Source organism: Gadus chalcogrammus, chromosome 15 (assembly GCF_026213295.1).
Source record: "Gadus chalcogrammus isolate NIFS_2021 chromosome 15, NIFS_Gcha_1.0, whole genome shotgun sequence".
Classification (NCBI taxonomy): domain Eukaryota; kingdom Metazoa; phylum Chordata; class Actinopteri; order Gadiformes; family Gadidae; genus Gadus; species Gadus chalcogrammus.
Genome location: NC_079426.1, coordinates 20,664,919 through 20,677,273, shown reverse-complemented (window position 1 = coordinate 20,677,273; position 12,355 = coordinate 20,664,919). Strand labels below are relative to the sequence as shown.

Sequence of the window (12,355 nt, the reverse complement as noted above, 5' to 3'; positions counted from 1 at the left end):
AGTAATGTTTTTTATTGGATGACGACCATCTGATAGAGTGTGAGATGTCCATGTCTCAGTGGAAGAGATGATGGACCCTGCAATGCTAACCACATTACATATGCCTCAGTGTGCTAGCATGCCTTTGCTTTAATACCTGTTTGTTATTAGTATTTATCTTTGTATCCAGAGATATCCAGCGTCCAACCTTTCATTCTCCCATCCCATCCATCCATTTATCCATCCATCCATCGTCCATCAATCCATCCATTCATCCATCTAACTATCCTTCAACGGCTGTATCAATCCAACTAGCCATTCGTCTTTCATTGTATCCTTCCCAAGGTTCATCCATCAATCCATTCAAGCCTTGATCCATCATTCCAATCCCTACTTCATACTTAATTCCCTCATGCTGCCTGTATTCCTTATGTTATCAATCTGAGGCCCTTGATCTGTTTTCTCCTTATTAGGCCTTTGTTCCCTGACTAGACCTGTGTTCTCCTCACTAGGCCTATGTTCTCTTAACTAAACCTGGGATTTTCCCTTAGTATTCCTGTTTTTCTGAAACGCAGTCTCAACATCAGTCGCAATAACCTCAGTGTTTTCACCCTCCTCTGCCGATTTCTCACGCTTTCACTGCTGCAGTCCATCAACTCAGCGCCCGCCCCCACCCCCCGTTGTGCAACCGTCATCTAAGAGTATTGCCACCGAACGTCTACTTCAATTTAATGGATCATAAGCGTTGCGCGGGCATATTCGGGAGCGTGCGTGGCTCCTGCCTCGGCGGATTTAACGCATGCTGCATAATTGATGGGGAGACACTGGCGAGCTCACAGATGCTTAAATGCGACAGTAGATTTGCCAAAAACATCTTCTGAGTGGTTTATGTTTAGTGACCTATCAGGACCCAACATTCAGCGCAAAAGAAACTTCACGACAGCTGCCGGCAGAGACAACCATGTAGAACCCCAGTGTCTGCCATTCAGTATTAAAATATACAAGCATTGCATACCAGTGTCTAAGTACTGCTCCTACTCATAGTTATACTACTACTACTAAAAGCAGCACCGTCATGAGCGACTCGCTGACCCCCTTACTAGATCTCCTATTAAAGGGGGGATATCATGCTTTTTTCAACTCTTCCCTTTGCTTCACTGTTATATGACGCAGGTATACATGTTCTACGTCAGCTAAGCTAGAAAAGTCTGAGCCAGGGGGAGTATTCGCGGCAATGAGAACGTCCCTCTCGTTTGGGATCAAACTTTATTTCCGTAAAAGTACGACATCTGAAGTGCAGTGGGCGGTGTTGAATTGCAGAAGTCGCGCCTCCCAACTAACCCGCAATGTTCACAACTTCTCGTGAGTGTGAATTTGCGACACACGCGCAAAGCATTCGACCAATCGCAATAGAGTGGGCGTGCTATCCAATCACAGCAGAGCGCAGACTACTCGGGATGAGGGCCTTAATGCGTCGTGATAGAAAATAGAACGTTTTTGAAATATGCTAATTGGTTTTGCACAAATTAACAGTGTGAGAACAACAAGTATTTTTAACACAGAGGCAGGTAACCCCATTCTAGTAGTACCCCAAATGCATTTTTGGCAATAACATTTTTTTACTATTTTGCCATTTGCTGCACATCTATTGCACTGACCGACTTGCCCTTCTCAGACAGAGGGACTATTGTTGAAACATTATTGATTCCTGAGTATGTGGTGTCCGGTGTCACACCAATAGATCACGGCACAGAGGAAATGTAGAACTGATCTCCAAAAGACACACAATCCAGAACAACATGTCGCAGTCACAAGCTCTTCCTCCTCCGCTATCCCTTGTGTCTTTCGTCTAGAGACTCATCAGAAGCTTCAAACGACTTGGCACTTGACTCATCCCAAACCACAAGCAGCCATTAGCCCCCGACCACAGACCGACGCATACGCACGGGCACTTAGTGGGTCGGCCCCGGACAAGGCCTCAGAGGCTCTTCAGCAGAGGTTAAACACCCGGGTTAAACATGAGGTGCGCCACCCCGTCCCGACTCACCTGGATCTTGATAGGCCAGCTGAAGTTGGAGACGTAGACGTAGAAGGTGATGTTGTGGTGGTGTCTGAAGTTGAACTTCTCACAGGAGAAGCTGTCGCGGTGCTCCTTGATGTTGCTCCGGGCCACGATGGGCATCTCCTCGCCGGAAATGGTCCCGGCTGGACCAGGAAGGGGTCAATGGGAGGTCAGGTCAGACAATGCAATAGATCCAAGTAGGCAGGCGCATGCATATTGTCTGCACACAGTGCAGTGCAGAGTGCAGACAATAATGCAAGCATGCACGCACGCACAGCACACACACAAACAAAACACACACACATAAACACCCATTGCACTACAACTAAACACTGCATAATATCCATCGCATTACAGTGGCAGAACATGCATACACACACACACACACACACACACACACACACACACACACACACACACACACACACACACACACACACACACACACACACACACACACACACACACACACGCACACACATACACAAACACACACAAATCCTTTGCTATCAATAGAAAGCTGAACTTTAGAGGTATGGCTTTTATAACAGTGCGGAAATGCTATTATCTTAATTAAAATCACAATTGTGCCTCTTGCAATGCCTCAAGAATATATTTTCCTTGATGAATTCAAAAGTTTATATTTCTAGTTCTAGTTTAAAGTGGAAAAAAGAGAAATCAGGAGTACCAAAACAAAACGATCGTTATCATTTACCTTGGGGTCCTGAAAAGGCACGTTTCTTACTACAAAAGATGGCATCGCTATAAACTGTGGTTAAACTCTTGGATGGACTTCTAATACTTATCAAATACTAAAAATGGAATACATTTAACAGGGCCAATATTAATAATTAGGGAAGATTATTTTCATATGAGATCATATAAGGAGATTTGAATTGCAGTAAATACTAATATTGGTTGGACCACAAGGGTGAATATTGAACCTGATCTTAATCAACATGTTTTTCAATAAAATGGCTGCAAATTATATTTTATCGAATGAACTAGGGCTGTCAACTGATAAAAATGTTTTATCCAATTAATTACATGATATGCTTATTAATTAATCATATTATTAGTCTAAATCGCCAACTTCAATATTTGCTTTGAAAAGGTTCAAAGCTTTTTTCCAATACATTGCCCTACTGTGGCAGACGGGTTAAATATTGAACAAACAAAAGGTGGCTTTAGAAGTTAATTAAGTATTTCTAGTCGTTACGTTTTCTTTCTCCAAGCCTATCCTTGTGACAACCATCCGAGGCGGACTACAATTTTAAGGGGGGGATGCCTGATACTATTCCTGGGGCTTGGCTGACGCGTGCCTCTCATGTGGCCTCTTTGCTGTGTATGAACTGTGTTTGAACACACGCCACACAGCTCTGATCTCTTCCTGAAGCCTGAGCATAGGAGAACTCCGGGGAAAAACCTACATTGGTTCTTTTTAAATACTCAAGTAGACTGCTGACACATTTTACTCTGCAAAATCGCATGGCATTCGCTTTGTCTGTTTCCTCCAAAGCTTTTATCTAAGTTTTTTTTGCTCCACACATCCACCACTGATAATAAACCAAACCCTAACCCACAGAAACAGAGACACAGAGGTGTGTTCTGAGTTGGTTTGGTAGCTCATTGCCAAATGATCATTGAGTCATTCATGGGGACGAATGTTTGAGTACTTTTATATCATCCGATATGGCATTGGAAAAGTAGTTAAAAAGAGTGATGTGTTTCTCAATTTGATCGCCCTGCTTGCATAACGTACAGTGGCCTTCATACATTTCATGTCTTTTTTTTTCTTTCTTTTTCATATAATTAATAACACTCAATTAATTATTAATTAATTATTAACCTATTAATTATACAGCCGTGCAACCGATGTATCCTAGCAGATTCAAGAGAAAGAGGTCCCAGCGAAGAGAAAGCCGTCATGCGACCTACCTGTGGAGCTCAAGGACCAGGTAATGTTCAGGTTGAAGTTGTTGGAGGCGTTGATGGACATGTCCAGGTTCTTGTTGGCCTTGACAAAGAAAAAAGATCCATCTTCCTTCATTTGCAGAACTTGTGTTCCAAGGGATGGTGTTGATTTTGTTCAGCCAGAAACGCAGTGTGTGTGTGTGTGTGTGCGTGCACGTGGTTGCCTGCGCATGTGTGTGTGCACCTGGGTTACCTGTTCAGGGGTAGCCATGAAGTTAATGGCGGTGTAGTGGTGGTCGTCATCCTGAAGCAAGCTGAAGGTAAACTGGTAGTCGATCAGCAGGTTGTCTAGGCAACACAGAAGGAAGACAAGAGAGACAACAGTAAAGAGTTAGAGAGACGGACATACTGAGCACTTTTTTGTACCTTTCTTTATTCGAAAATGGACGTCACTGTCAGACGCCAGACAGATTCATGAGTACAACAATGTGCAGTGTTGACCTCCAGTCGATATCCAATTATAAGTATGTAGCTACAGTGGTCAAGATTTTGTCTAACATCTCAGTCAATGTCTCAAAAACACAACTAGATGCACTCGTGTGAGTGTGTGTGTGTGTCATCCATACACACAATGGCCAATCAATATAACATGAGTGGTTGTCCAAATACTAAAGTTCCAACTGAGATTTAATAATATTTTGTGAGAGTGGCTGCCATCGAGGAAGTGGGAATGGTTTTCTGACAGCGAGACAATGGGCAGCATACACAGGGAGTCACAATTACTCAACATCTCCACAGACTGCAGGAGTCACATGGGGTCACCTTGTCTTCCGCTGTGTCGAACAGGAAGAATTAGTGTGTGTGCTTGTGTGCGTGCGTGCGTGCGTGCGTGCGTGCGTGCGTGCGTGCGTGCGTGCGTGCGTGCGTGCGTGCGTGCGTGCGTGCGTGCGTGCGGGTGTGTGTGTGTGTGTGTGTGTGTGTGTGTGTGTGTGTGTGTGTGTGTGTGTACCGGTATGTATAGTGTATGTGCATGTGTGGCGTGTGTGTTTGTGTATCTTTGTATAGTGTATGTGTATGTGTGGTGTGTGTGTGTATGTTTGTGTGTGTATAGTGTGTAGGCATGTGTGTGAAATCTAGTGAAGGAAAGCAAAATGAGGGGCGCATGCAAGCAAAAGGGAGGGTTTGCTGAGGGGAGTTTGTGTCTGGGGGTGCGCGACAGAGTGACAGAGGAAGTTGGTGGAATGGAAAGAAGTAAATATGAAGACGAGGACACCACTTGAATAGGGAAGAGAAGGAAGGGGGAACTGGGAAAAGTCTATGCATGATAAGTATGTGTGTGTGTGTGCGTGTGAGTGTGTGTGTGTGGGGGGGGGGGGGAGGGAGGGGGGTGGTATGTGTGTGTGCACGTGTTTTTTTTATCACATCACTTTCAAAGGAAGGGCTTCTCCTATTCCTTTAATCAGCAGCAGATTTGTTTCATATAGAACACCTCTTATTATGCTAATAAAAACCATTCATCCCTTAATTCCAGGAAATGGCTTTGACTATTTTCAGCTCTATTCTTCAAGGGATTGATACCTTTTGTGCTCAGCTGATATGATTTATATCCGTTGAGATGCGTCAGGCATCGCTGCTTGTCAAATGGGATTTTCTGTATACTTGAAGGTATACATATAACAAGAGAAAAGTTTACTATTCATTATGGGGATTAGGGCTCGGATCGAGTAATGCTCTACCTGTGACCTTTGGCCTTTGGGCCCGTGGGTCTTAGCCTGGTCCTGGTTTCATCAAGGATCCGTGTCCGATTTAAAATAACCAACTCCTAGCAGCAGCTGTGCGGGTGACCTTGGGTAACCTGTGCATTGAGGCATCGGGGTCCTGACCCGGGGTAGTGTCCTCTGTGATGAGTGAATCTGCACCATGGCTTCTAAAGGACAACGTCCCCTTCACCTTTCAAAGGGCTAATCGTCAGGAGGCATTTATCTAACACTTCAAAATAAGGGACAATCCAAGCCCTTTGAGATTGTCATTTTCAAAAATCCAAATCAAATGGGTCTTGACTGGCCATGACGCCATCGGAGCTGGCTGGTTATTGGATGCAAATGTCAGCATTAATGTCAATCAGAGTTAAAAGTCTGGGAGTTAAAAGCCAAGATCAGCGTGTGTTTAAGAAGCCAAGGCCATTATCGTCCCGCTGATGAAATGAAAACAGCTGAGCCATTGGTTCGCTGTGCACTCGCTCACAGAGAGACAGAGCTGTTCTCCCACTGAGCTCCTCCACATCACCTCCTTCTCAACCGGGCCTCTGGCCTCGGGCTTCACCAAGACGAAAGCTAATTATGTTTGACAAACACTTGTGTGTTTTGTTCCTCCTTCACGGAAACTAAACCGCAATAAAAGATAGCATCAGATCAAAGAAGGGATTTCATTTTACATATCGCCACAATCTCTCTCCTTCCCTCCCTCCATTTCTCCAACCATATCCCACAGTTCTTCACACCCTCCATCCCAATGTCTTCCTCCCTTTCCCCCCTAGTCCTTCTCTCCCTTTCTCCAACCATCCATCGCCCATCCCTTCCCTCCCTCTCCATCATGTCTTCCGCATTTTCCCCCTCAATCCTTCCCCCCCACTTCCCCCCCACTCCTTCCCTCCCCCTCTATCCCCCACTCCTTCCCTTTGCCCCCACTCCCCCCCTCCCCCCCTCCTCCCTCCCACACCCCTTCCCTCCCCCCATCCCTCCCCTTCTTCCCTCCCAGGCAGGAAGACGCTGCAGTCGAGTTGTTTATCCCATAAGGGTCTGCAGTTCATCTTCAGAGTGTTTTGGTTTGGAAACTCTGTGAAGGGAAAAACATGAGTGTGTGTGTGTGTGTGTGTGTGTGTGTGTGTGTGTGTGTGTGTGTGTGTGTGTGTGTGTGTGTGTGTGTGTGTGTGTGTGTGTGTGTGTGTGTGTGTGTGTGTGTGCGTGTGTGTGTGTGTGTCTGTACGCGAGCGTGTGCCCGTGTTTTCATCTATTTTTGCGAGTCAGGGCTGCATGTGTCTGAGCACTCCTGTTGGGTGCATTGCCAACACACTCTTCATTCCTGTTAAGAAAACATTGTGAGCCCGCTTTAAAGTTCATCTCACTCAATTATAAAGCCATTGCAACAATTCCTAGTACAAAAAAATAAAAACCCAATTACACACTGCCTGGTGACGCATCTCGCCGGGGAAAATTACAGAAAAGCGCACAAAAGCCGACAACAACCTCCGAGTGCTGAAATTAAAATTGTCAACGCCATTTCTGAAAGTTTACGCTTGGCTGTTCTTACTGCGTTAATATTTTTTTATGTTGATTAGGGCGACAACAAACTACTCCGGGAGAATATGAAGGGAGAAAACAAAACGACTGTTTTGGAAAAATAATAAAATAAACTATTCTTGCAAATTCCTCCTGGTTTGTGTTGCCACCATGAGACACTGAGACAGCGCAAAGTAGCGTGACAACATCTACCGTGTCGCAGCGCCACTCTCCCCACGCAGGGGGCTTCATTTAATGCTTGTTAACATCTCATTATTTTGCATTTGCAACAGCCTAGTGATGGGGAACAGGGATGGAGATAAGGCTGTTTATGCCAAAATAAACACAGGGAGGCTGGGGTGGAATAGAGCTCTAGCCTGGACACAGGTAGAGGTCAAAGCAACCGACGGCGTACAGCCAGGCCAGTCTGAGACGTTGATTAACTGCACTGTTTACCAAGCGTTCAATGCAGTGGAAGGCCCCCCTAGGTTTGTTTTTAGTTTATTTATGTTTGCGTTTTGTCCCATGGATTTAGGATTCCTCATTGTCACCATCTCCTGCGTTGGAACAATGCACAATGCGGCGCTCTGGATATTAGCTCACAGCCACCCAGGAGCGGATCTTAAAATTCGTAGCATTTGCAAAAAGGATTTTCTTTAAAGGGTATTCTTTGCAAGTCTGATCGTTGCAATTAACTAATGCTGGGTAGGCGTCCTGCCGCAATGCCTGTCAGCAGAAATTGAGGTTTCTGGGCCTGACGCCTGTGCTGTGGACTAATAAGGGGCTGTAGGCCAGGAGCGCCTCAGACTGCTGAGCGGACGCTTTCACACACAGCTGACAGTGTCGCTAAATGGTAGCTATTGTCTCACACTATGCTCTATATAATTCAGATACGATGGACGCAAAAATTGCACCGCGCTCATAAAAAGTACATTTTTATGAAAGTGTTCAATCAGTAAACGCCATCATGGAATGAGCAAGATGCAGGCCGGCCGTGCCTATCCCTCGCTCTGTGACCCGCGGGGTGGCGTGGCGTGCAGCTCAGCCTTCCTCTGCCGCTTCTCATTGTCCACTAATTATCATTGTGTAGCTGCCACTTAGTATCCAAGCGATCCTCATTAGCGATCGACCGTGCTACTCCTCTCCCCGCATGCCTCTGGGCGAGCGACTGGTGAGCAGCTAATTTGACTGGTCTGGTGTTTCCCCCCTTCGACAGAGCGGGTGGGACGCACCGTGGACGCTCTGCACTAATTAGACCCGTCCCCTTGTAGCTGACTGCGATGCCATTTGACACTGGTTCGTTAAAAGAAGAAGAGGTGCCCCGGCGATGCAGGCTTGTAGATTGTAGCTGTTCGCAGACTTTGCCCAGGGGGCTAAATCATTAAATAACAAGGTTGCAACTGGGCCGGGCGGTATGATAGAGCAGATCATATCATTGCTTGTTCCATGTCCTCTTGAAAAGGATCAGAGAGTACGGCCAACCCTAAACGGCTAAGTATATTTAAACAAAGCATGGTGGTGAAACATAGTCCTACGAGTTGCACGCAGACAAGCACATGCACGGGCCGATGACATTGGTTCCTCCATTTGTAGGTGACTGTACTGTTCAAGTCGTGATCTTGAATGTAAAGTGATGGACGGTCATGAATCCCACATGAATAAAGGATGAAAACAGAGACCTGGGCTGAAAAATACACAGAAACAAGTTCAAGAGAAAATTCCTGAGAACCAGCAGCCATGTATAACCTTTCATACATGTCAAAACAACTACGTAAGTATACAGAGACATAAATCTATAGTGACATTGAGCTGCTGACCCCGAATGAGCTCAGTATACATGGGTAATAAGGCCCAGCTTACCAGCAGTTGAACCCGTGTCTAACCTCTTGTCCATGGGCTATTAACCTCTGGTTGGTCTGGGGACCCCAAGTCTCTACAGCAGAACCGGGGCGGCATATACTGCCAGATGTCTGGAGGAAAGCCAGCCTGAAGTCAGACCTGGAGCTCCTGGCTACAGAGAGCCTGAAGGCGATGGTTTCTATGGTAGAGCTCACAGAATTTAATTTGCCGACCCGAATGACGGCAGGTATTTGGTTTAGCGTTTAGAGAGTTCCACTCCACAATCAACATCGACAATGGATAAATCCACCCATTTGTTTTCGACGATGTGGTCTACCTGATATGAGAATACTACACCTTCACTCACACTTTTGGTTTGAAATTAAGTTCAACTTCAATGGAATGCAAAGTAATAAATGATTTTTCTGTACGTTAATCAAATCCAAAAGAATAAAGTGAGTCAATTTGATGAGTCGATTGTTCCACTATGGAAGGGGCAAAGTCCATATTCTTAAATCTCTCAGACCCTACCTCATGCAGGCTGCACATTGCTGGTGTGCCTCCAAAAGCCTCCATGGGTGCCATTAGTGTTATATTTCTTAGTTTTATAAGAACAAAAACAGTGGTTGGTCATGAATCTGAAAAACAATCGTGAGCACACTGGGAGCATAATGGAACAAAATACATGTGATAGACAATCTAATACCTCCCATTACCAAATGGTAGAGCGAGTAGGACTTTCCAAAACACAGATAACAGGTTACGGTCAATAAGTGCTCTCTGGACTATGAGTGAGCATGCTATCTATCCCCAACCCGGCCCTATCTCTTCAGGGCTAAATGCACCAGACGCTGGTAGATTTTTAATAATGCCAACGTCTTTATATGCATGTGCGTCAACAGGTCGTGTCGGTGTGTCAATATGTACGCGCATGTCAGCGCAGAGCATAAGGCGGTCACATGGTCTTACTCAAACAGGCCCGGCGTAACATTTAGCCGATGGCTGGGGAGGTAATGTCAGATTAATGGCAGGACACAGTGTAGTCAAACACATCAAATGCACTCACAACACTTGAGATGCAGCCATAGCAATCCCAAGGACCGGGGCGACTCCAATGCTTCGAGAAGCCTTTGTGTGTACGTGTATGTGTGTGTGTCTCTCTTTTTTTTGTGTATGGCGTGTGTCTCTTTTTTTTGTGTGTGGGTGTCTCTTTTTGTATGTATGTGTGTGTGTGTGTGTGTGTGTGTGTGTGTGTGTGTGTGTGTGTGTGTGTGTGTGTGTGTGTGTGTGTGTGTCTGACAAATGTACTTATTGTAAGTCGCTTTGGATAAGGCGTCTGCTAAATGCCCTGAATGTCTGTGTATGTGTGTGTGTGTGTGTGTGTGTGTGTGTGTGTGTGTGTGTGTGTGTGTGTGTGTGTGTGTGTGTGTGTGTGTGTCTTCATGTCAGTTGGCATAGACAGGGCATGACATTGGTGCCACCTAGTGCTTCAGAACCAGTTTTTTTCCTGAAATATTAATGACACAAATCATAGAAAAATATGATTTTTTACGCTTAAATTCATTCTTCATTCAATAAAAACAAACCTGCCTTTATCTTTGTCAAACACACGATCACAACGTCAAATTCTGTTCATGTTATTCACATTACTGACATGTTTTCTAATTTAATTTGTCAGCGTCACAAGTAAATCTGTGTAACCACATATCCGACTGATCCATAGCACCCACGAGATGAGCGGATGGCATCAAAGGGATATTTGAAGTGACTGCTGTTCGTCCTGATTGTTAGTCAGTCTCTCGCCCTCTCTCCCTCTCCCTCTCTCTCTCTCATTGAGATCATGACAGGCCCACTCTAACAGGAGAGCTATTGACATTGACAGAACTTCAACTGAGAGCCGCACAAGGGCAGCAGTCAGTTCCTCTGAAAGGGAGAGAAAAAACGTGTGTTTGTGTGGAATCGTACATGCGTGCGTGCCTGCGTGCGTGCCTGCGTGTGTGCGTGTTCATGTGTGTGACCCCAACTAAAGAACATCTGTTTTGAGTAAACAGTTCGACCTTCAATGGACCTTAAGAAGGGAATCGAGCACCTGTTCAGAAAACCTCACCTCTATCAACTCATTCTGGGCTAGCATCTGGGCAAATAAACTGATACCTCTCGTCTCTCGCTCCCTCCAGCTCTATCAGAAAGATGTTATTAACAACGGAAATGCGATGTCACACGTGCACCATCTTGTTAATTTTGAACTGAATTTGTATAAATCTGGATGCACTGCATATTGTTCCGTACATAAGTGGTGATTGGTTTATAGAAACAACAGTGTGATAGCCTAACATAATTAGTGCATTGTGCAGTGCAAGGGACTCAGAGAGAAAGGTTCATTCAATCCATGCGAACATAGCTACGATTTGAACGGCTTTTTATTTTTTTCCACGCCGTACCCTTTCTAGAATCACCATTTCAGTCTGCTTCCTATTGCCTCTCTGGTTGTCTGGGTATTTGATGGGGAGGAAATGGTTTAAGGTGCAGCAATAGTTTGTACAGCCTTACATCGGTGTGCAGTTTGTCAACGCGTCAGAAATGATGGATATGGTCTGCATATGTAAAGAATTGAAGGTCATTCTACTTAAATTCTTAACAGAATCTGAATGAAAGTGAGAGAGTTGCCAATGTTTTTATCTTGTCTGTCTTTTCAGACCCCTTTTCAAATGTCTGGCCTTTTGCCCAAAGCAGTTCCTTTGAAGCCATGCCTTGACAGACAACACCTTCAGCCAATCAGATGAACGCGGTCGCCAACTGAACAAGATAATAGACAGAGGTTTTTCGTAATATGGTCGGAAGAACAGAGAACATGGCCCACGTCTTTTCCTCTGAAAGAAATCCAACAATGCCAATTTATGTTTGTGTTTTGAGCTGAATCTATTTTTCCTTAACCTGATGCTACTTGTTCAAATGGAGCATGACTTTATACATTTATTTTGTACGATTTTTTAATTAGGCTATATAAATCATATATAAAATAAATGCATTTTTAAATGGCTGATTATAATGTAGTTGTTTATTTACATGTAATAGGACGATTCCTGTGTCAGCCTATATGTGTTGAAAGAGGTAAGGCTCAACAGAGCGGACAGCGACCCAGACATTGGAAAAGGAGATGATCTCTCAGGCTCGAAGGATGGATCCAACCAGGCTGTGCACATGTGGGTGCCCTCAACTAGTACATTGGGTTAGGTTTTTATCAGAGAAAGAAATCTATCTATCTTTGTGTGTCGCATATTTA

The 12,355-nt window shown here is 44.8% G+C and overlaps 1 protein-coding gene across 1 annotated transcript in view; it reads right to left on the bottom strand.

Annotated features, from left to right (window-relative positions):
• The window catches only part of LOC130404302 (attractin-like protein 1), a 226,272-nt gene that overhangs the window by 113,861 nt on the left and 100,056 nt on the right, over positions 1-12,355 (bottom strand). Inside the window, exons 23-25 of the mRNA XM_056608961.1 lie at positions 4,209-4,303; positions 3,980-4,058; positions 2,027-2,184 (exon numbers count right to left, since the gene is read on the bottom strand). Of these exons, the coding sequence (XP_056464936.1) occupies positions 2,027-2,184; positions 3,980-4,058; positions 4,209-4,303 (332 nt within the window). The remainder of the gene's footprint in view (positions 1-2,026; positions 2,185-3,979; positions 4,059-4,208; positions 4,304-12,355) is intronic.